Source organism: Macaca fascicularis, chromosome 5, assembly GCF_037993035.2.
Source record: "Macaca fascicularis isolate 582-1 chromosome 5, T2T-MFA8v1.1".
Lineage (NCBI taxonomy): Eukaryota > Metazoa > Chordata > Mammalia > Primates > Cercopithecidae > Macaca > Macaca fascicularis.
The window spans coordinates 93,640,299-93,662,842 of NC_088379.1; the positions used below are offsets into that span (position 1 = coordinate 93,640,299).

Consider the following 22,544-nt stretch of genomic DNA (forward strand, 5'->3'; position numbering starts at 1 on the left):
TATCTTTCAGAATGCACCACAAGAAACTTGTTTGGATTATATTTTTGTGTATGTGCAAAAAAATGGGCTGTAATAGAAAGTTTTTTTTTTTTTTTTTACTGTGAAAACCAATCAAAAAAGTTTTTAAAATACTGTAATGACTTGCAGGTGTTGTCAAGCCAATGACCTTTTATAATCCTACTGCTACATCCAAAAGAAAAGTTCTTTAGACACAGGACAGTGAGGTATCATAAAACACTATATATTGCCATTAAGGAATGCAAAGCAATACAGATAGTATACATTTATAGTATAAACAGTACAAATAGCAACTTATATTCATTTAACTGAGGTTTATTTTATGTTAAACCACATTAATTCGTCTCCATTATAGATTAGTTCTGACATCCGGGAAAATAAAATCAAAAGAATATATATATATAAAAAAAACATAAAATGAGCACATAAAATTTACCATCTTAACCATTTTAAAATTAAGGAACGTTTTTTAAAGTGTGGTTTGTTTTCTTATAATGTAGAAATTTACTTAAGGATATATATACCCATATATAATATATAAGATATGAATTATATATAGGATATATATCCTATATAATATATATATCCTGATATATAGGATATAAAATAGAGAATACATATAATATACAAGCTGTATATAATATATGGATATCTATATCCTTAAATAAATTTCTATTTTATAAGAAAATAAACCACACTTTTTTAAAAGTTCCTTAATTTTAAAATGGTTAAGATGATAAATTTTATGTTATGTGGTTCTTACCACAACAAAAGTATATAAAAGCAATTTTAATATAAAAAGAGGATACATAAAACAGGATATAATTAAATTCTCATTTATTTAAAAAGTAGTTGTTAATAATTTTGGCTGTTTTGTTTCTTCTGAAGTATATTTTGTGTAAAAAGTATAGATAGATATTTCTCTCTGTGTAATAAGGGAAGGGTATATACAGAGAACTGTAAGGCACAGGTATGTGAAAAGCAGGAATTATACCAAGAACAGGAAAAACTGAGTAATCTTCATGATCACATAACCAAGAAAAAAGATAATGTGTTCCAAGATGATGCGTTAATCAAATATCATCCAAAAAGAAAAAAGTTCAAAGATAAAAATATAATGCCATGTTCCCAAATTGATGTTGTGACAAAATGTCAGGGCACCCACGGACAAACTAAATGAATTCCAAGATGACCAGTCTCAGGGCATCTACACACCAGTGATGCCCCAGCTCACTTAATTCCTGTAAGTATTGAAAAGTATTTATTTTTAAAAAAGAGGGCTACATGCAATGTGGTCTCCTGAATTGAATCCTAGAACAATGAAAGAATATTAGTGGAAAAGTGGTGAAATCTGAATATTGTGTGCAGTTTAATTAACAGTGATTGTACCAATGTTAATTTCTTAGCTTTGACAAATGCACCTTGCTATATAAAATGTTAACATTAAGGGAAGCTGGGCAAAGAGTAGACAGGAAATTTCCTCACTATCTTTGCAACTTTTCTGTCAATCCAAAATTATTTCCAAATTCTTTTAATTTATTAAAAAGTGGGGAGAGAATTAAGTATCAACCTATGCACACAGAAACATAACACTTGGCTGTAGCAGTGTTCTCATAACAGCAACACAGGGGAATACAGCAAGTGTCATTTCAAAAATAACACAGGGGTAAGAAAGGAAGTAGTGACTGGGAGAGTGGCTGAGTGGGCTTTTGTGTGCTACAATCTTCTATTTCCTGACCTGCATGGGTGGTTGCACATAATTCACTGAACTATATTTTTTGGTACATTACCCTTCAACTAAAAAAAGATTAAAATATTTCCCTATTACTGATGAAGATTAGAATGAAAAGGACATACAGAAATAAGGTATATAAGTAGGAAAGAAAACCTACGCAGGGACAGATGTAATAGTTATTAAATCCTAAGTAAAATTTCCAGAGCTGGAAAAGATCTTAGAAATTACCAAATCCAGGAGTGGTCAGATTCCTTTATGAAGGTAGATCTGGAGATACTTATGCACTGCGGATAGGCAGAGGCCAGACTTTTGTATTTTAGCAAAGTTCCTCAGAAGATTCTGACACACACCTGGATCATAAACCACTGAACTACCCCAAGAAGGTTACGTGACCTTCCACAGCTAGAATGTTCCAGAAATAGTGCAAGAATTCTATTAATGGACCTCTACTCTACCTACAGTTCAAAACCCTCAGCCAAGATTCCTGAGATATTACACCACTAGAGAGAAATATCAGTAAGTTCTATTAACTTTAATGTGCTTATCAAAAAGATTTTTCTATCACAGTGGTTTTTTTACCCTATAAGACAGACTCTTTTTTCCAACATATTTTCAATTTTACATTTCCAGTATAGCATTAATACATTTGTCATTTATTAAATAATGGCAAATCACAGCATCATAAAGTATTAAGACTGAAAGGCTACTAACCTACCTATTCATTTTAAAGATGAGGAAACAAATGCCAGAGACAGGAGTTTCCAGAATTCAATTCTCCTTTTTTAGGTTAATAAGTTAGACTAGATTTCTTGCCCATGGTTACTGTCTGAGGAGATGAACTAATATGCGATACATGATATCTTGGATTCTTTCATGTTTAATTCCATTTGTTGTGATTTCTAAAAATGTATCTCTTTAAAACAACTGCTATTGTGCAACAGTGTGACAGCAAGGGAACAGAAAACAACAAAAAAACTTGATTGAATACTTCAATCAAGGTGCTTCTTTCGTATGTGAGGATAAATCATACTGAATTAAGGGGAAATTTAAGAATATTTTTTAAGAAATAACAATTTCAGGTAGGCAATTGTGAGGAAAATAACAATCATACAAGCCAAGGCCACGTGATTCTTCCACAAGCCCCAGGGTGAGAGATCGATGCCCTGCTTTGTCAAATATTCTTCACCAGTACATCTGAAATTCAACAGAAAAAAGAATATAACTCATTCCTAGCATCTGTCAAATGTTACTCAGTATATCCACTGTTCCTTAAGGGAGCCTAAAAGTCAACCAAGCCTTTAATGATTATCCCTTCAGATGTCATAGCTAACAGTCATTGCGTGCTTAAAATTTTGCTAGACACTAACAAGCAACATGATCCTAACTTAGTTAATTCCTAAAACAATCCAATGTGATGGACATTGTACACACTTAAAAGATGAGGAGACTAAGGTTTAAGGAACTTGACCAGGTTTACAGAGTCATACTTTGAATCACTGACTTTTTAGCCTACTCAAATGTATTGGTTTCCAAATCTGTAATGCTGCTCTCTCCAAAGGGCAGAAACATTTATCAAGTAATAGTTCCCTTATCCCTGATAAAGAAAACATCTGCTTAAACAGATGACACCTATGACCCTTACTAAGATGATCAAAGCTCTTACAGTACTCTTTACCCTTGCAAACAGCCATAAAAAACAACACAGGCTAAGAATTCCAAAACCAGGAAAAGAGGTGTGCATGGTTTTCCTGCCAAAGTCACATTCTGTCAGCTCTTACACCAAGACTGTGATGAGCATCACAGATACTCAGGTACAAGACATTCCCAGCAGACTCAGCTATTAGGTTTAAGCCTTAAGTGGTGGCTAGAGTAGAGTAGGATGAACTCCTTGTCACAGGTTAGGAAAGCACCTGGTACTAAAAATACCTTGGACAGCCACAGTTACTGCCTGATACCATTTTTGTGCAACTCTTTGGAATTCAGCAATTCCAAAAACATACATAGACTCTCTTTTACTATAAGAATAATTTCCTCTTGGCCTAGCGCAGTGACTCACACCTGTAAGCCCAGCACTTTGGGAGGCCGAGGCTGGCGGATCACGAGGTCAGGAGATTGAGACCATCCTTGCTAACACGGTGAAACCCCGTCTCTACTAAAAATACAAAAAATTAGCCGGGCGCGGTGGCGGGCGCCTGTAGTCCCAGCTACTCGGGAGGCTGAGGCAGGAGAATGGCGTGAACCCCGGAGGCGGAGCTTACAGTGAGCGGAGATTGTGCCACTGTACTACAGTCTTGGCGACAGAGTGAGACTCCGTTTCAAAAAAAAAAAAAAGGAATAGCTTCCTCCTTTGCCTTCTGAGGATGAAGCCTCATCTTCCCTTACATGAAGCCCATGGTGGCTCCTCCTTATCTGGTCCCACTTTTCCCATCCACTTCATCCTGGCCACCCTGATCAAGCCAAAAGAGAGGGACAGAATAAAGAAAACCTCTGTGTATAGAGGATTTCCTGTGAATAACTGAAAAGAGTAATTTGTCCTGTTATTAAGAATTATTTATATTCTACTTGAACATTCAGGAGATTTAGGATCATATCAACATTCTCTTTTCTCTCATTAATTTATGTATCAAAATCAAACCATTAGCAATCATAGAAAAGGAAAGTGTTACTAAATTCTTAAAACAATATTATCTAGTGTTATTAGAATCTATTTTAACATTATGTGAAAATGGTTTTTTTCCTCAACTTACTCAAGTGTTTCTTGTTTTTTTAGAGGATAAATTGATTGATAGGGAATATTTCAAGTTAATTTAAAACAATACCATATGACTATGCGGCCTTTAATTTCATGATGTCTTCCAAATGCATGAGGCAGTGGAAGTGCCAGGATCTTGGCAGAGAAATGTTCACTTTCTTTGTGCTATTGCTGCCTATTTCATTCTTACTACTGTCCATGGGTTGGGCTCAGAAGTATCCGTGAGCTCATGGACCCATAGATTTCATAGAATCCATACAGTTCAGTGACCATAAGCCCTTGATAAAATATCAAAACCCCTCACTTCAATCTCAAATGCTCTGAAAACCAAGAATTCAAACCCACAATCGAAATATCAAAAGGATCTTTTAAAAGGCCCAAAACAAACAATAAGAAACAAACATAGGAAACATTGCTGCACGTTAAAGACAATTTTTACAGCAGCAGAATACTGAGGGGTTGTGTCGCATGTTCACGTGCATTCACGCACAACTCACTTTATGGATGTGAAAACGTAGGCTCGGAAAAGTTCAGTACCCCTGGAAGGACTCATACAGATCTAAGCCCAGTGGCCTTTCTACATCACACCATGGTAGTAACAACACCCATTTTGACACTGAACACAAACTTACGTTGCATAGTTACAAGTATTGTTTACTGTTGCATTGAGTCCTGGGCAGAAGTTTTGTCCCAAAAATTCATTATGCTGCAAAGCCTATAACACAAGCGGGAGCAGGGCAAGGTAAACAGTTTTAAATTTCAAGAAGTTTCCAAAGAGTTATCACAATCATGCCCTCTGAGTTTAATCTTTATTGTTATTTCTGAAAACATATTCACAGTCTTTGTCTCACTAAACCAACTAATGTTATTTTCCCTGGCAATCAAGAAGCCTAGGGCTGGAATTTTGGCTTCCAATACAAAAGAAGTAAAGTATTTGGCCAAAGCGGGAGACCTCTGGCTATATTACACCGTAGCTCCTTCCTCCTTCTCTCCCGAATTTTGTAACTCCATAAACATTCTAATTAAAACGATACAGTGGTGCTCAATGAATATTGTTAATTTACAGTGACAATCTTTTGTTCTTGTTTGTTTTCATTAGAACCAGTTGTAATTTCTGGAAGTTAGAAGCTTGGTTATACTATACTAAGACACAGACAATTTACTTTGGAGTTAGTGAGCTTGCAAAAGTCAATATGACTATGCTTATTATATGGTCTTTGTTCTTCTAATTTTCCTTTCGTTATAAACATATGTATTCTAGTCTCCCATCTCTCATTTATTTCCTTATTGAACTGAAACACAACAATATGTTTTTCATCAATTAGTCAATCTTTCTCCTTTACTAGGAGGTATCTCCCCACTCACAGCCCTTTAAAGGATGACTGAGGAAAATAGCAAATGACTCCCCGGCCATGTGTTAACCAAGGCTAACAGGAAATTCTCATTCCTTGCTCCTAAAAGGTTTCTGGATGGGAGACTTTCACAGCTCATGGTCAGGGCAATGAGAATAGGAAGCTCGATTTCCATTGTTCCTAGCTTGGGAACGCAGTCACAACGACGGACAAGGAAGACCTACCGTAAATCCATATCGTGGAATGCTGAAGTACTGAAGCCATGACAGCCAAGATGCAATGGTTGTGAGATTGACCAACAGACCCGAAAAAATCTACAAAAAGCAAATACTAAGAGTCAGGACTGCTTGAGTAATTTCATGCAGAATTCTAGAGAATACCCTCTTCAAGTCCCTACCACTTTGTAAGTATTTCTTTTAAAACCAACTCTTTCTTGAAGTTCTTTCCACTTACTCTAGACACTCACTAAACTCTTCTCCTCTGCATGTGCACATCTCTATATAGCTGAAGTCATTTATGGTTTTAAAGGAAGAACAAAATATCTAATACATATTAAATATTCCATTTAATCGGAAGATCCTCAATTGTCAAGACTACGTACTCAACTTTATTTGTAACTGCACGCAATGGAAGGTCAAGAAGCACTGACTATTATAACGACACAACCACTATGTGTGCTCACCAATACACCTGGCATTGGAAGAACCTATACCAGATCAACCCTGAGCATCACACGCCCACCACACTTCACATAAGATTTGTTATTTACAAAGGTTTGCAGTCTATATCCCTATGACTTTAGCAAGGATATGAGGTTGTGAATGCAGGCTTAACATAACCCAAAGTCTAGAACTGATACAGAGTATAATGTGGCAAGAGGCAGAGTATAAACAGGATTAGTGCTATCATTTAAAGCCGTCAAAAAGTAGTAGCACAATGGAGATGCCAGGAAGACCTGCTGAAGATTGACAAGAGAACTAATTGCCACTACAAGCATACCGGTATATGCATAACAATGATGATGTTGCTGGTATGACTATATATATTCAGACTTGACCTGACCAAGTGCTTAGCATATAACACAGCCATCTCTGAGTAAAATACAGTTTTATGACTAGTTTTTAATGTTCTGTGTAGAAATCCTTAAAAAACAATAAATCAACCAAAACATTTGTATTTGCTGGATGACAGTATGGGAAATATAAACAAGCCTTATCACTTCCTCATTAATGTTTGCATTGGTAGTTTTCAAGTCCAGAAACGGAAGAATTAAACTCTGGCAAGAGTTTGTGCTAATTATTTTTATTTAAAGACATCTACTCCTACTCTAGCAGACACGACATGTTCCTGTCAAGTATGATGTTGAAGGGGAAAAAATGTAACTGGTTTCGTTCAACTGTTGATTCCTCTAAGTGCAAAATTTAGGGGCATGTAAGATTAGAATTAAGTAACCATTAAAAAAAAAAAGATAAGCAGAAACATATTGAATGTCAGGAACAAAACCCAGAAAAGAGGTACTTAGTAGTGTGTGAACGCTCCAATTTTCCAATATTTTTAAAACATTCTTTTTCAAAATACAAGAGGGAACCAAAATAGACCGCTCACACCATACTCTGTTCTGCTTCTTATGAGGCTTAACATGTGTCTTGGAAAACAGTATTATAAATCCAACCAAACCATCTCTGCTGGTGGGTAAACAAGCTAGCAGTTCAATGTTGTATGTGGGAACTTTTAAAACAGAAATTAAAAATGTAAAAAAAAAAATAAGCTAGCAGTTCTCTAACACCAGCATGAAAGTCAGGCAAATAATCCGTCATTCTCAAGAGAATCTGCCGATCAAATGTTTTCTGGTTTTTGAAATTCCAATTTATTAAGGTTTCATAATATATCACCAAGAAACACTTTTTAAAAGCTCATTAGTAACAATATTAACTAAAATTATTGGAACTACATTAGAACATAGCAAAAAAGGTTGGATAAGGGCAAAGAGGAAAGTTAGTACATTCTCTAACATAATCTATTTCAGTAGATGGCCTTGAAGCAGAGTCCCATTTACAGAATCCTCAAAACAGGTTTCACATGACAAGTGAATGTGCAGGAAGAAATGAAGGAAAAAAACAATTCCTTCTCAGAGGAAACACAGTTCAGACTCACCATCATAAACACAAAACAGATGGTCATGAGAAGTGTTGCTACGGAAACCACACTCTGACCTGCTGCTATGGCCAGTGCCATGGAACTGGCCGAATAAGCCACCATCATAAGGGTAAACATCATAATGAAGAAGGCGTCTGCCGTTGGCTTCAATCCTTAGTCAGAAAGAGAAGAAGTAGTTAACCCAACTGCCTAGGTCACCATATGTTTGGGATTGCTTATTGTGCAAATTTAACACTAATATTTTGAGAAACTAGTAATCAGAATGAAAAAAAGTCATCCACTCTCCAACCACCCTGGGTCTCCAGTGTTGTTTCCGTCCATGTAAGTGCATGAAGTTCTCACAGAACTGCATAAGCACTGGTCCTTATAACACTTATGTGCCATTATGTATAATTATGAACAATTTCTGAGTTCCTGAAGTACAACCAGCCAAAATTCAACTGCCTTCTCTTTTCACAGGAAACTCATCAATAGCACATTCATTTGCCCATACGTCCCCACATTACTCATTGTGTGCTGTAACTGTGTGAGTGAAGGGACTGGGACGATCGGGATGGCATGACCTCACAATGGTTGTAGTGTCTGGGGGAGGAGTAGGGGGCCTCCATAACCCAAGCCTCCCTAGACAGATTACCACATCACTCTGGATTGAAATGGGACTAAATTAAGTTTCATAAACTGCTTTCTAAACTGTAGTGAGCTAATCCTGTAGGTCATACAATCTGAAGATTTGAAACAGCCACAAGAACACCAATCAGGAGTCTGGAGATCTAGATCCTAACCCTGATTGTTTAGGACACACCTATTATTTGTCAAATGGAAGGTTTAAGCTCAATCAGTAGTTCTTATCTTGTAGTGTCAAAATAGATATTTCTGGGGGTTGTGTGTGTGTGTGTGCATGTATCAGTGAAATATATGGAAATCAGATGCAAGGAGCCTGGAGTGAAGCCTGAGCATAATGCACAAATGAATCTCCACATCTATCAAACAACTATTTTTTTTTAATTAACAAGTCCCAAAAGTCACTGTCTTTCTCTCATTAAAGAAGCAGGGATGGAGAATATATATTAAATAAATACATATATATATTTAATCATTCCATATATCTCTAAGAGATTAAATATATTTAATCATTCTATATATCTCTAAGAGTGTGTGTGTGTGTGTGTGTGTGTGTATATATATATAGAGAGAGAGAGACAGAGAGAGAGAGAAAGAGAGAGAGAGAAAAAAAACATAGATAGGCTATAAATATCCCAGCTTCTCCAGCATAGTCTCAAAGTTTTATAAATTCTTTCCATGTTTGTGTATAACACAAGCATCTCTCAGTAAAGTATAGTTTTATAAGTGGTTTTACAAGTTCAGGCTGGGCACGTCAGCTCATTCCTGTAATGCCAGCACTTTGGGAGGTTGAGGTAGGAGGACTACTTGAGGCCAGGAGTGTAAGACCAGCCTGGGCAACACAGTGAGACCCTATCTTTACCAAAAACTCCATCTTTATGTGTGCCTGTAGTCCTAGCTACTCAGAGGCTGAGGTAGGAGGATCACTGGAGCCCAGGAGGTTGAGGCTGCTGTGAGATATGATCACCACCGCACTCCAGCCTGGGTGACAGAGCAAGACCCTGTCTCAAAAAAACAAAACAAAGCAAACAAACAAAAAAGTTCAGTTGGGAAACAGTCTCGACAAAAATAGTTGACAGTGAACAACTATTTCAGAGAGCGCAAAATGGACAAGCGTTTCCTTTTCTCATGGTTTGGTTTATATAAAGTTTTGAGAACCAAAAACATGCTTGCGAGGCACAACTCATTTCACCCATAGGCAAGACTAAAGACATGTCCTTTTTTGTTTTGTTACTTACTTACCTAACATGAAGTACACTATACAGGTAAATATAATACTTGGTAACATCCTCATGGGTAATAAATCAGATAACAGTTTTCCAAAAAAATAAGATGACACTCTGTAGTATCCGCTGATGTATTCATGTCTACAGAACAAAAATACGTATCATACATCCCAGATTAGTTTAAGAAGCCACAGAGCAGGCTAGACTGCCTGTTATAGACCTGTGCTGACAGCAGGGGTGAAACAAGCCAGTTTCCCACATCATCAGAGCTAGACCCACTACGCATGCCCATGAACACCTTGGGTGCCAGCCTGCCTGGGACAGCATCCCATGAAGCTCTGTGCACAGCCCCTCTTCTCATGACACAATTCCCTCCTATTGCTCTTTCTAGCTCCTGAACACTCAGTCCAGGGGAACAGATTCCACATATCCTCCCTCTCTTCAAAGAATGCTTTTCCTTCTTCAACGCTGGCTTTCCTTGAAGAACAGCACTTCAGTAGCTGATTTTGGTAGGAATAGAAGCTTTTCTTTTTCCCTATTTCTGGTTAGGAGGGTGGCCTGTTATTCTCCAAGTCCCCCAGTGCAGCTTCAGATCACTAAGCTCTTCTTACCTCTTCTACTCTCAAGTTAAAAAAAGAAAAAGACCTTCCTTCTCTCTCTCTTTTTTTTTTTTTTTTTTTTTGAGATGGAGTCTTGCTCTTTTGCCCAGGCTGGAGTGCAGTGGTGCAATCTCGGCTCACTGCAACCTCCGCCTTCTGGGTTCAAGCAATTCTCCTGCCTCAGCCTCCTGAGTAGCTGGGATTACAGGAGCAAGCCACTATGTCTGGCTAAATTTTTGTATTTTTTTAGTGGAGACGAGGTTTCACCAAGTTGGCCAGGCTGGTCTCAAACTCTGACCTTGTGATCCGCCCGCCTCAGCCTCCCAAAGCGCTGGGATTACAGGCGTGAAGCACCGTGCCCACCCGAAAAAGACCTTCTTTCAATGATCATGTCTTCCAGCCATACATCCCTGTCAACTATCAAATTGTAATCTTTCCTCTTCCTGACATCTTTCTCCCACAATTCCAAACTCTTCCACCTCCTTCATGCTTTCCCTTTCTAATAATTCTTACATGTGACATGTACATTTGGGCAAATGTGATCCATCCTTAAAAAATACCCAGCCTGGGAAACATAGTGAGACTTTGTCTCTACAAAAAATTAAAAAAAAAAAAAAAAAAAAAAAAAAAGCCAGGAGGCCCAGTGCAGTGGCTCACACCTGTAATCCCAGTGCTTTCGGAGGCCAAGGCAGGTGGATCACCTGAGGTCAGGAGTTTGAACCCAGCCTTGGCCAACATGGCAAAACCCCGTCCCTACTAAAAATACAAAAAAATTAGCTGGATGTGGTGGCGGGTGTCTGTAATCCCAGGTACTTGGGAGGCTGAGGCAGGAGAATTGCTTGAACCTGGGAGGCGGAGGTTGCAGTGAGCCAAGATCGCACCATTGCACTCCAGCCTAGGAGACAGAGCAAAACTCAATCTCAAAAAAAAAAAAAAAAAAAAAATTGCTAGGCATGCCAGTTATTCAGGAGGCTGAGGTGGGAAGACTGCATAAGCCCCGCAGGCCAACACAGCAATGAGCCATGATCATGTCTCTGGACTCCAGCCTGGGCGACAAAGCTCTTGTTTCAAAAAACAAAAAAAAAAGGGGGGGGGGGGAATAATACAAGAAATTAAACCAGTCTGCTCTTTACTGTAAGAATGCCTTCTAATGGCTCATGCCACTTCCCTGGTCCACTGAGGGCTAAGCATGGTCACATTCTTTGTCAACTTAATCTCCCCACTTCCAAGTTGCTGCTTAATCTCTACCAAGCCCCTCAAACTTTTCTTGTGAAGGTCATCGGTATTTACTAAAAACAAAAGATACTTTTCAGTCCCTTTATTGCTTGCTTTCTCCAACATTTGGATTTTCTGACCGTACTCAAATCTAGAAAAACTCTTTTCTCTGGATATCAGGTCCCAAAGGCTCAGGATTTTCTTCCCTATCCCTGGCTGCTTTTTCTCAATTAATATTGGTAATCCCTATACATATTTTCAAAACATCATGTTGCACATGATCAATATACACAATTTTTATTCATCAATTTAAAAATAAATTTTAAAAAAATACTAGTAATCCTCAGGATCCCATCCTTGGCCCCCAACTCCAGATGTGATCAGTCTAACCAACAGCCCCTGCGGCTGGACAGCCCTGTTCCCAGAACAAAGACCTACTCACATGAAGAGCTTCTTCTCTACCACAAAGAGTTCCACGGCCGACACGCTGCTGAAACACTGGTTGGTCGTCAGAAAGAAGAGAACCCCGGCTCTGCCATGAAAAGGGGAACCAAAGCACCACAGTCAACTCAGCATTCTTAGATAGATTTTCTACCCACAAAACTCTTTCATAAATGACAGTGTATAAAGTTAGGCAGGAAAAAAGGGAAACTGTTCTGGTTAAAACAGGGAAGCGTGAACCCCATCAAGCCTCTCCCCATCTCTTATGTCTCCACAGTGGTACCCATAGGACTACATATTATAGCTCATTTTGAAATTCACAGTCTTGGATTGTTGTGGACTGAATTGCATCTCCCCCCACCAAAATTCATATGTTGAAGCCCCAACCCCCAATGTGATGGTATTTGAAGATGGGTCCTTTGGAAAGTAATTAGGTTCAGATGAGGTTCCAGGATAGGGAGGTGGGGAGAGTGTAATGGGAACAGCGTCCTAATAGGAATAGACACCAGCTGCTCTGCCACACAAGGAACAGCAAGAAGGCAGGTCTGCAAGCCAGGAAGAGGGCCCTCACCAGAACCCAGCAATGCTGGCATCCTGATCTCAGACTTTCAGACTAGAACTGAGAGAAAATACCTTTCTATTGTTTAAGCCACTTGCTTTACGGTATTTTGGTATGGCAACCAGGCCAACACATAATTTTAACTAACAAAAATGCCAAGTACCATTCCTAATGTACAAACAGAAAAGTGGTAAGCTAAATAAAGTCTGCAAAGATTAAGATATTCAATTAGTCACTTTGATTTTAAAGTTGAACAAAGAATGTAAGTCATGTGGAAGCAAAATGAAAGACAGTGAAGGGAACCCTCAATCAACCCCTTATTATACGCATAATCTACATGCACCACACCACCATCAGCAGGGCCGTGACATTATCCTTGACATGCTAAGACAGCCAGCAGTCTATGAGGTTTCCAGAGTGCTCAGAGGAAACCAAGTGGCACTTACTGATAAAGAAAAATCTAATTTGTGTGTCGTAATAAAAAGGAACACTATTAGTGCTTGTTTCTCAGTGAAGTAATTGAGATTTAAAAAGGAAAATGTTGGCCGGGTGTGGTGGCTCATGCCTGTAATCCCAGCACTTTGGGAGGCTGAGGCAGGAGGATCACGAGGTCATGAGTTCAAGACCAGCCTAACCAACATGGTGAAACGCTGTCTCTACTAAAAATACAAAAATTAGCCAGGCGTGGTGGCGGGTGCCTGTAGTCCCAGCTACTCAGGAGGCTGAGGCAGGAGAATCGCTTGAACCTGGGACGTGGAGGTTGCAGTGAGCTGAGATTGCACCACTGCACTCCAGCCTGGGCAACAAAGCGAGACACTGTCTCAAAAAAAATAAATAAATAAATAAAAAGGAAAATGCTAAGTTAATCTACACTTTGATACAAATATGAATTTTATGAAGGCATGCCAACATCCCTGAAACACCATAACAAAACGATATAATTGACAGTGAAGGTGTGAGTTGAAACTGAAAAAGAGGTAAGTGACACATCATTTAAATGGCGTAAAAGGAAGAGAACATTTTTAAAACTGCAAACCCAAGTGAATAACACAATTACACTGAAAGAAAAAAAAAAAGACTCCATAGATACCTAAAGAACAAAGATCTAAGGGAACAGGCTAGGGTCTTTTTTGTTTTATTTTATTTTTAGAGACAGAGTTGCCCTCAGTCACCCAGGCTAGAGTATAGTGGCATGATCATAAACTCACTGCAACTGAGTTGAACTCCTGGCCTCAAGCAATCCTCCCACCTTGGCCTCCCAAAGCACTGCAGTTACAAGCGTAAGCCATGGTGCCCAGACAGAACAGTTTTAAAAGTATTTACATATAATTAAAATGAATGAAAAATAGCCAGGCCTGGTAGACATGCAGTAATCTCACTTTCTGCACACAAATAAACCTAATATCAAGTAAAAAGCTAATTTCAGAACATGGAACATAGCAAAGATTCAATTCAATTTGTTGTCCTGTATCTATCAGTACAGTAATGTTCATAATGATTCTGAAAAAGTAGACAATGGAAACATTCCTTCAAAATCCTAAGAAAATTTATTTTAATCACAGCTTTTTCTTATTAAGGAAGAAAATTCATTCTAATTCTTTCAAGGTAGTAATCCATATCTGTTATATCTACTTATTGGTCTGAATATTTTTTATTTTGATTTTTAAATTATAAATTGGCATATTATGGTTGTATATATTTGTGGGGTACCAAGTGATGTGATTCATGAATCATAAGTGTGAAATAATTAAATCAAGCTAATTATCACATCCATTGCCTCAAACCTTTATTTTTTGTGGTAAAAGTATCTTAAAATTTAGCTATTCTGAAATTTATGTTATTATTTACTGTGTTCACCACATTGTGCAGTGTTATCTCCAAAGAAAAATCCTTATTCCTCCTGTGTAGCTGAGGTCTTGCCCCTTTTGACCATCATCTCTCCGTTCCCCACACCCCTCCAGCCTCTGGTAACCACCATTCTACTGTCTCTGAAAGGTTCCATTGTTTCAGATTCCATGTTAAATGAGATTATGTGACACTTCTGTGCTTAGCTTTCCGTGTCTGGCTAATTTCACTTGGCTTAATATTCTCCAGTTCCATCCATGTTATTGCAAATGACAAAATTTCTTTTGTTTTCCCTTGTGTATATATACCACGTTTTCTTTATCACATCAGACCCTTAGGCTGATTCCGTATCTTGGCTATTGTGAACAATGCTGCAATAAATATGAGGGTGCAGAAATTTCTTCGACAAACTGCTTTCACATCTTTGGGGTAAATATCTCGAAGTGAGATGACTGGATCCAAATACTATTTTTAAAGTATGTCTTTTCCCTTAATATACACTGATTTGTTTAGCTATCACCACAACTCTGCAAAGCAGTTATTCCAGAGGTAGCTATTAATGCAAAGATGCTCATACTCTACCTATGATTAAAACCCAGTTTCTCAGTCACACAGGTTAGAGAAAGAGCAGAGAGTGCTTTCCTCTCTCAGAGAATTCATCCCCAAAGAAGAGAACTAAACCACTGGCCTCCAAGCAGTTTTAAATTATGAAGTACTAATATTCACCCCTGAACAAAACTTTGAGAACCTGTTTCCAGAGATGATGCTGAAACATTTTTTCCTAATCAATAAATCATTAATCATCCCAGGAGGGATTAAATCATACACACAGGCCACTTTAATGTAGTCCAAATGCTTATTTAAAAAACGATAGTGGGGTCAATGGGAGGCCGTGGGAGGAAGAACATCAGGAAAAATAGCTAATGCATACTGGGCTTAACACCAAGGGGATGGATTGATAGGTATAGCAAACCACCATGGCACACATTTAGCTATGTAACAAACCTGCACATCCTGCACATGTACCCTAGAGCTTTGGAAAAAAAATGATAGCAAGCTTAAGTCAAAAATACAAATTATGAGCCCAGGAGTTCAAAGCTGCAGTGAGCTATGACTGCACTACTGCACACCAGCCTGGGCAATATTGTGAGATTCTGTTTCAAAAACAAACAAATTACAATAAGATGAATGCCTTATTTCTCCAGAAAACATCTGAAGAAACACCTGAAGTTTTTCTTTATTTCTCTGGATTTTTCTACCAAGAGCTTTAATGGCCAGATTTTCAGTCCTCTTTAAAGTTCCAGTTGAGGACCAGGTTACTCCATGTACTCCATGTCCTTTCCAAATGCTTCCTCCTGCACAATATAAAAGGCCCACAGCCTTTAGATCCTGTGATATATTCTGTGCTGGGTTAAGAAATGGCATCGACATGGGACACAAACCGTCAACTACTAGCAAGTCTGGAAATAATCCAGATACCTCAGGCCTCAGAACAAGGAAAAGCATGAACAGTGACATCACTCTGGTAAACTGCTGTTTAATAATAGTCTCGTTGTAGAGTGACACTATCTGATTCCGTACAAAATAATTTATTTTACTTGAGTGATGAATCAACTTTTATGCTTATTCTTTAAAAAACAATCAGCCTTTTCCAGACATCAAAATAGTAAAATGGGGATGCTACCATCCACCTCCTCTAAATCACGTGGTGGTAACCTGAGACTATGGACAGCAAGCACTACGGAGCACAGTATCTGCCACAAGTGTTCTCCATACATGAAATAACCAGAACTCTGAGGGCTGTGAAATTCCTGAGTGCTTACGTTCAGAACGCAACATATCAATAAAAAGTCTCCTCATAAAATGAGGTTTTAAAGAGCCCATTGTGACTGAAACTAGGTAAGGATCACAACACTAACAAAAGTGCTAACCATGTAACAGGAAAAGCTGAGTCCCACCCCCACCATACCCCTAAGTCAAACACATACATTAAAAAAGTGACAGATATTAGTCCACAGGCAACAAAAGAAGAAACAGATCAACTGGACTACATCAAAATTAAAAATGTTTATGCATCGAAAGACACTGTCAACACTGAAAAGACAACCCAGGGAGTGGGGAAAAATATCTGCAAATCATGTATCTGATAAGGGATTAGTATCTCCTCAAAACTATAAAGCACTCCTACAACTCGACAACAAAAAAAACAAACAATTCCATTTTAAAATGGGCAAAGGACTTGAATAGACATTTCTCCGAAGATCCAGTGGGTCTCTACTGTTTAAAAGGGAGAAAAAGAAAAGTGTTGGTAAGGACATGGAGAGACTGGAACTCTTGTGCACTGCTGGTAAGAATGTAAAATGGTACGGCCACTGTGGAAGACAGTACAGTAGTTCCTCAGAAAAATTAACAGAATGATTATATGACCCAGAAATTCTAATTCTGGGTATATATCTGAATAACTGAAAGCAGGAACTAAAATAGTTTTTTTTTGGCGGGGGGTTTGTTTGTTTTTTTAAGAGACAGGGTCGAACTCTGTCACCCCAGGCTGGACTGCAGTGGTGCAATCATAGCTCATGGCTCACTGCAGCCTAGAACTCCTGGGCTCAAGCAATCCTTCCACCTCAGTCTCCCAAGTAGCTGGGACTACAGACACATGCCACCACACCTGGCTGAAAGAGATCTCTGTGCGCCTAGGGAGCACTGTTTACAACAGCCAAAAGGTGAAAGCAACCCAAGTTTCCATCAATAGATGAATGGAAAAACAAAATGTGGTATGCACATACAATGGAATATTATTCAACCTTACAAAGGAAAGAAATCTGACACATGCCACATGAATGAGCCATAAAGACAACATGCTAAAGGAAATAAGCCAGTTACCAATGAACATCCACTGTATGATTCCACTTATGTGAGGGTCTTAGAGTAGTCAGGTTCAGAGACAGAAAGTAGAATGATGACTGCCAGGGGTTAGGAGAGGCAGATGTGAGACAGGAAGTTATTGCTTAATGGGTACAGATATTCCATTTGAGAAGATGAAAAGAATTCTAGAGCTCGATGGTGGTGATAGTTGCACAACAATGTAAATGTACTTAATGCCACTGAATGGTATATTTAAAAATAATTGGGCCAGGTGGAGTGGCTCGTGCCTGTAATTCCAGCACTTTGGGAGCTCAAGGTGGGCGGACCCACCTGAGGTCAGGAGTTCAAAGCCAGCCTGGCCAACATGGTGCGACCCCGTCTCTACTAAAAATACAAAAATTAGCTGGGCATGGTGGTGGGTGCCTGTAGTCCCAGCTACGCGGGAGGCTGAGGCAGGAGAATTGCTTGAACCCGGTGGGTGGAGATTGCAGTGGGCTGAGATTGCGCCAGTGCACTCCAGCCTGGGCAACAGAGCATGACTCTGTCTCAAAAATAAACTGACTCATCCTACCCTCAATAAAAGAATGACATTTACACTATACTTGTCTTAAACTCAAATTCTTAATGGATTTTCGTAAGATTGAAAAAAGTAACAGCACTTTCTTAAAATCAAGATCCAAACATTTACTTACCTGTTCTGGATTCCAGTAGAATCATTGTTTAGCCCAAAGTAAATGGCACCTATAACCAGTCCCAGTATGACTGTGACAATGATCTTTTCAAAAAGAAAAATGCAAAAAAAAAAAAAAAAGGAAAGTTTCAATTAGAGATAAAAACTTACACACACAATTTATTAGTATAATATATATGGTTACATAATCAGATCTCGCCATTAAGATAAACACTCAATGACTTGACCAATGTCCCTGGGAGAAAATAAAACAGCATATGTTATTTAGACTGCTTCCTAAGTTAAAAATTAAGTTATCTGTGGTTTGGGGAGACTGGTAGGACACAAAGCACACTACTGGAAGAGCTGGGCTTCCTCCCATTGTACCACCCGGCAGTCAGTTCAGGGTCTGCTTCGGGTTACTGAGCTTGTGAATACCACACAGGGTAGCAGAGCAATGCAAGACTCAGCAAAGCAAAGTCCAGGTGCCTAAGAGTTTTGACCCTGAACTGAACTCTCAACCTTTGTGCCAACGAACATGAGTCATTTTATATTTCAAGAGGTTAAAGTGAAAACAGGATATCTTTATTCTTAACATTAAAAATAAATAAAAATTTTGAAGCACACATTAAAAAAATTCTAACAATGGAATTTTGCACAGTGAGGAAAGAGGGGTGAGATGGAGCCCGCCTATCCAACCTCTAGGGAGTCCACGCCTGCACTGGAAAAGTACATTGTCACTGTCACCAAAGCATTCGGCCAGCTTTCTCTGTACACACTCTGCATGCTTCCACTACCCATCTCCTGTCACTGCTTCCTCATCGCTTCAGCCAGTGAGGCCTATAGCCAATGCTGCAGACCTAAGCTGCCAATTCTTTGCCGTTCTCACCATTCTTCACCACTCAGTAGATTTCTATAGCTCCTAAGGAGATTGGACAAACATCACTCTTGTTTCTAGGACAAAGCATCTCTTAAGGACACTTCAATAAGCAAAGGGTTAAGGGTTATGTTATCAAATAATTTATTTGAGAAAATCCTACTTATATTTACTCATGAGTTAAATATTAAAAAACAAGAAATGGGCTGGGCATGGTGGCTCATGCCTGTAATCCCAGCACTTTGGGAGGCCAACGGGGCAGATTGCCTGAGCTCAGGAGCTTGAGACCAGCCTGGGCAACATGGTGAGACTCTGTCTCTACTAAAAAAAAACACACACACAAAAATGACCCAGGCATGGTGGTGTACGCCTGTAGTCCCAGCTACTCAGGAGGCTGAGGAACAAGAATCACTTGAACCCTAGAGGTGGAGGTTGCAGTGAGCCAAGATCGTACCACTGCACTCCAGCCTGGGTGACAGAGTGAGACTGTCTCAAAAAATAAATTGATAAATAAATAAAAATTTTAAAAAAGGAGTGGTAATCTAAAGAAGACAAAATATCCTACCATGTCTTGGAATCATCAAAGTTAAAAAAACAAAATCTCAATACTCCAACAGTCTAGTGGTATCAAGATTTAAAGTCACTGATCAAGGACACTTTTGGCATGAAGCACACCAAACTGCAAAAACAGTACCATGATCTGTGATAACTAGTTTGTGAAGAATCTAGTACGGAAAGAACATTATTTCAATATTTCTACTTATGAGATGTCTTTTAAAATTCACTTAGAAATTTTGGGGGGAAATCCATTATGCTGGCATATTTTCATTACCCTCAGAATATACTTCAACAGACCAAGCTTCCAAAATAAATGCAGATGACTGTATCCACATGCATGCATGCATGTGCATACAAAAGTCTATATTTTCACATAGTAAAACTTTTAAGAACATTCAATTCAGGATTTTTTTTTTTTTTTTTGAGATGGAGTCTTGCACTGTTGCCCCAGCTGGAGTGCAGTGGCACAATATTGGCTCACTGCAACCTCCACTTCCAGGGTTCAAGCGAATCTCCTGCCTCAGCCTCCCCAGCAACTAGGATTACATGTGCCAGCCACCAAGCCCGGCTAATTTTTTGTACGTTTAGTAGAAATGGGGTTTCACTATGTTGGCCAGGCTGGTCTCAAACTCCTGACCTCATGATCCGCCCACCTTGGCCTCCCGAAGCGCTGGGATTACATGCATAAGCCACCATGCCCAACCCAGACTTTTCAAACTAAACATTCCACATGCTTTGTCAAGTTTTCATTCAAACTTGTTATCTTATACTAACACTGAGTGTTATGATTAAGATGTTTCCTAAAAGTTTCAAAGTTCTAAAAATGTTTTCAAAGTCAGCTTTCAAACATATTGACAAAATAATCAATCCTGTAACCTTGGCATGCTTTTATAAGGTGTGTCTGTGTTATTCTTTCTGGCATTAAAGAAAGGAAAACAAACACACAAACTAAACAATGCACAATGGAGTGCACAGACCCCATCTGCTTCCAAGTTCAGCTGTTCAGGAAACACTTGGCACCTTAAATGAACATGAAATCTTCTCATACAGATAATGCATTCATTCTAAGATTTTCCAAATACAACCTTTGGTAGCTGCATTATCAGAGGCCAAATTTGAATCATATAAAGAAATAACTAGTTCAAGCCAAAGTGCAGCTGTAAAGCAACAGATACAAGATTTATCAGCAGAGAATCATAAAGCATTTTAACAACTCAATTTTCAAGAACTCTGAATTAAAACATACAAAATTATAAACCTTAAATCAGGAATCATTAAGCTACAGCCCACAGATCAAATAGGGCCAGCCACCTATCTTTGTTCACCCACGAGCTAAGAATGGTTTTTTACTTTATTTTTTATTATTTTTTAGAGACAAGGTCTCACTCTGTCACTCAGGCTGGAGTGCAGTGGTGTAATCATAGCTCACTGAAGCCTCAAAACTTCTGGTCTCAAGCAATCCTTCCACCTCAGCCTTTTGAGTAGCTAGGTCTACAGACATGCACCACCACACCTAGCTCATTTTACTAATCGTTGAATAAAAAGTCAAAAAGAATAATATTTCTCACAATATAAAATTTATATGAAATTCAAATTTCAGTGCCCATGTATAATGTTTTATTGGAATAAAATGAAAGTTACCTTTTTTTTTTTTTTTTAAAGAGGTCTTGGCTGGACACGGTGACTCATACCTGTAATCCCAGCACTGTGGGAGGCTGAAGTGGGTGGACTCACCGGAGGTCAGGAGTTCGAAGCCAGCCTGGCCAACATAGTGTAATCCTGTCTCTACTAAAAATAAAAAAATTAGCTTGGCATGGTGGCAGGTGCTTGTAGTCCCAGCTACTTGGAAGGCTGAGGCAGGAGAATTGCTTGAACCCAGGAGGCGGAGGTTACAGTGAGCCGACACCACACCACTGCATTCCAGCCTGGGCAACAGAGCATGACTCTCTCTCAAAAAAAAAAAAAAAAAAAAAAAAAAAGATAGGGTCTTGTTTTATTGCCCAGGCTGTTCTCACACTCTTGGCCTCAAGCATCCTTCTGCCTTGGTCTCCCAAAGTGCTGGGATTATAGGCATGAACCACTGCACCTAGCCAGCCTTTCATTTATTATCGGAATACTGCCATATTTGTTTATTTATGTTATTAGCTATGGCTGCTTTCACACTAAAACGGCAGAGCTGACTACCTGAGACAAAGAGACAAAGACCACTTGGTCTGCAAAGCCTAAAATATTTACTACCTGGTCCTTTACAAAAAAAAAAAAAGTTTGCCTACTCCTGCCCTAAGATAATATTCCAGTTTTTCACAAATCTAAACAAAACTTGTCCTGCTAAGCAGATGCTTAGGGAGATCCAAGGTTCTATTCTTAATCTAAGAGACTGCCACTACTCTGAATGTGGCTGGAATTCCTTTTGTGAAAGTGAGTCCACTGATGAGGCAGGGAAGCTAAACCTGGAGGCACTAGGCCAGGTGTTAGCATTGGAAGGAAGCCCAGTATCAAAACATGCAGAATCTCAGTGTGTGAAAAACAGCTATGTTCCAATTATGCCCTCTCCAGAATTACCACATAGGTGATTTGGACAAGACATTTATAAACCATGTTTTGAAGCAAGATAGTTCAAGTTATTTTCCAAGTAAGAAAAATCTAATGCATACATCACACCAAAAGAGCAATTCATTACATCATTTCACTGTTGACAATAAGTAACCCAGGTTGATTCTACCAGACTGATTTCCAAATAATATCAAATCTATGCTCAAAGAATAAAATTTTACCCTCAATTGATAGTATGTAAAAGTCCCAATGTTCTGACAGAAACACCAAATTATAAGTACTAAAAACATTTGGAGCAATTAGCAGTATGGCTCAACTAGGGATACAAGCTCTTAGATATATTTATATATACACTTAATTAGCAGTATGGCTATACATACATATATGTGACTATACATATATACATATATAATATGTATATACACACATAATATATATACACACACATATAATATATATATACACACACACATAATTAGCAGTATCACTCAACTAGGGATA

At 38.7% G+C, this 22,544-nt stretch overlaps 1 protein-coding gene across 17 annotated transcripts in view; it reads right to left on the reverse strand.

The window, feature by feature from the left end:
* Window positions 1–840: 840 nt before the first annotated feature.
* Window positions 841–22,544, reverse strand: part of ABCG2 (ATP binding cassette subfamily G member 2 (JR blood group)) — a 142,202-nt gene continuing 120,498 nt past the window's right edge. For all 17 annotated transcript variants that reach the window (XM_074040117.1, XM_074040106.1, XM_074040119.1 and 14 more), the window contains 7 exons: window positions 18,078–18,160; window positions 12,118–12,207; window positions 9,878–10,002; window positions 8,012–8,166; window positions 6,082–6,171; window positions 5,138–5,220; window positions 841–2,947 (listed from right to left, as the gene is read on the reverse strand). In XM_074040117.1, coding sequence (XP_073896218.1) covers window positions 2,800–2,947; window positions 5,138–5,220; window positions 6,082–6,171; window positions 8,012–8,166; window positions 9,878–10,002; window positions 12,118–12,207; window positions 18,078–18,160 — 774 coding nt within the window. In that variant the 3' untranslated portion in view covers window positions 841–2,799. The remainder of the gene's footprint in view (window positions 2,948–5,137; window positions 5,221–6,081; window positions 6,172–8,011; window positions 8,167–9,877; window positions 10,003–12,117; window positions 12,208–18,077; window positions 18,161–22,544) is intronic.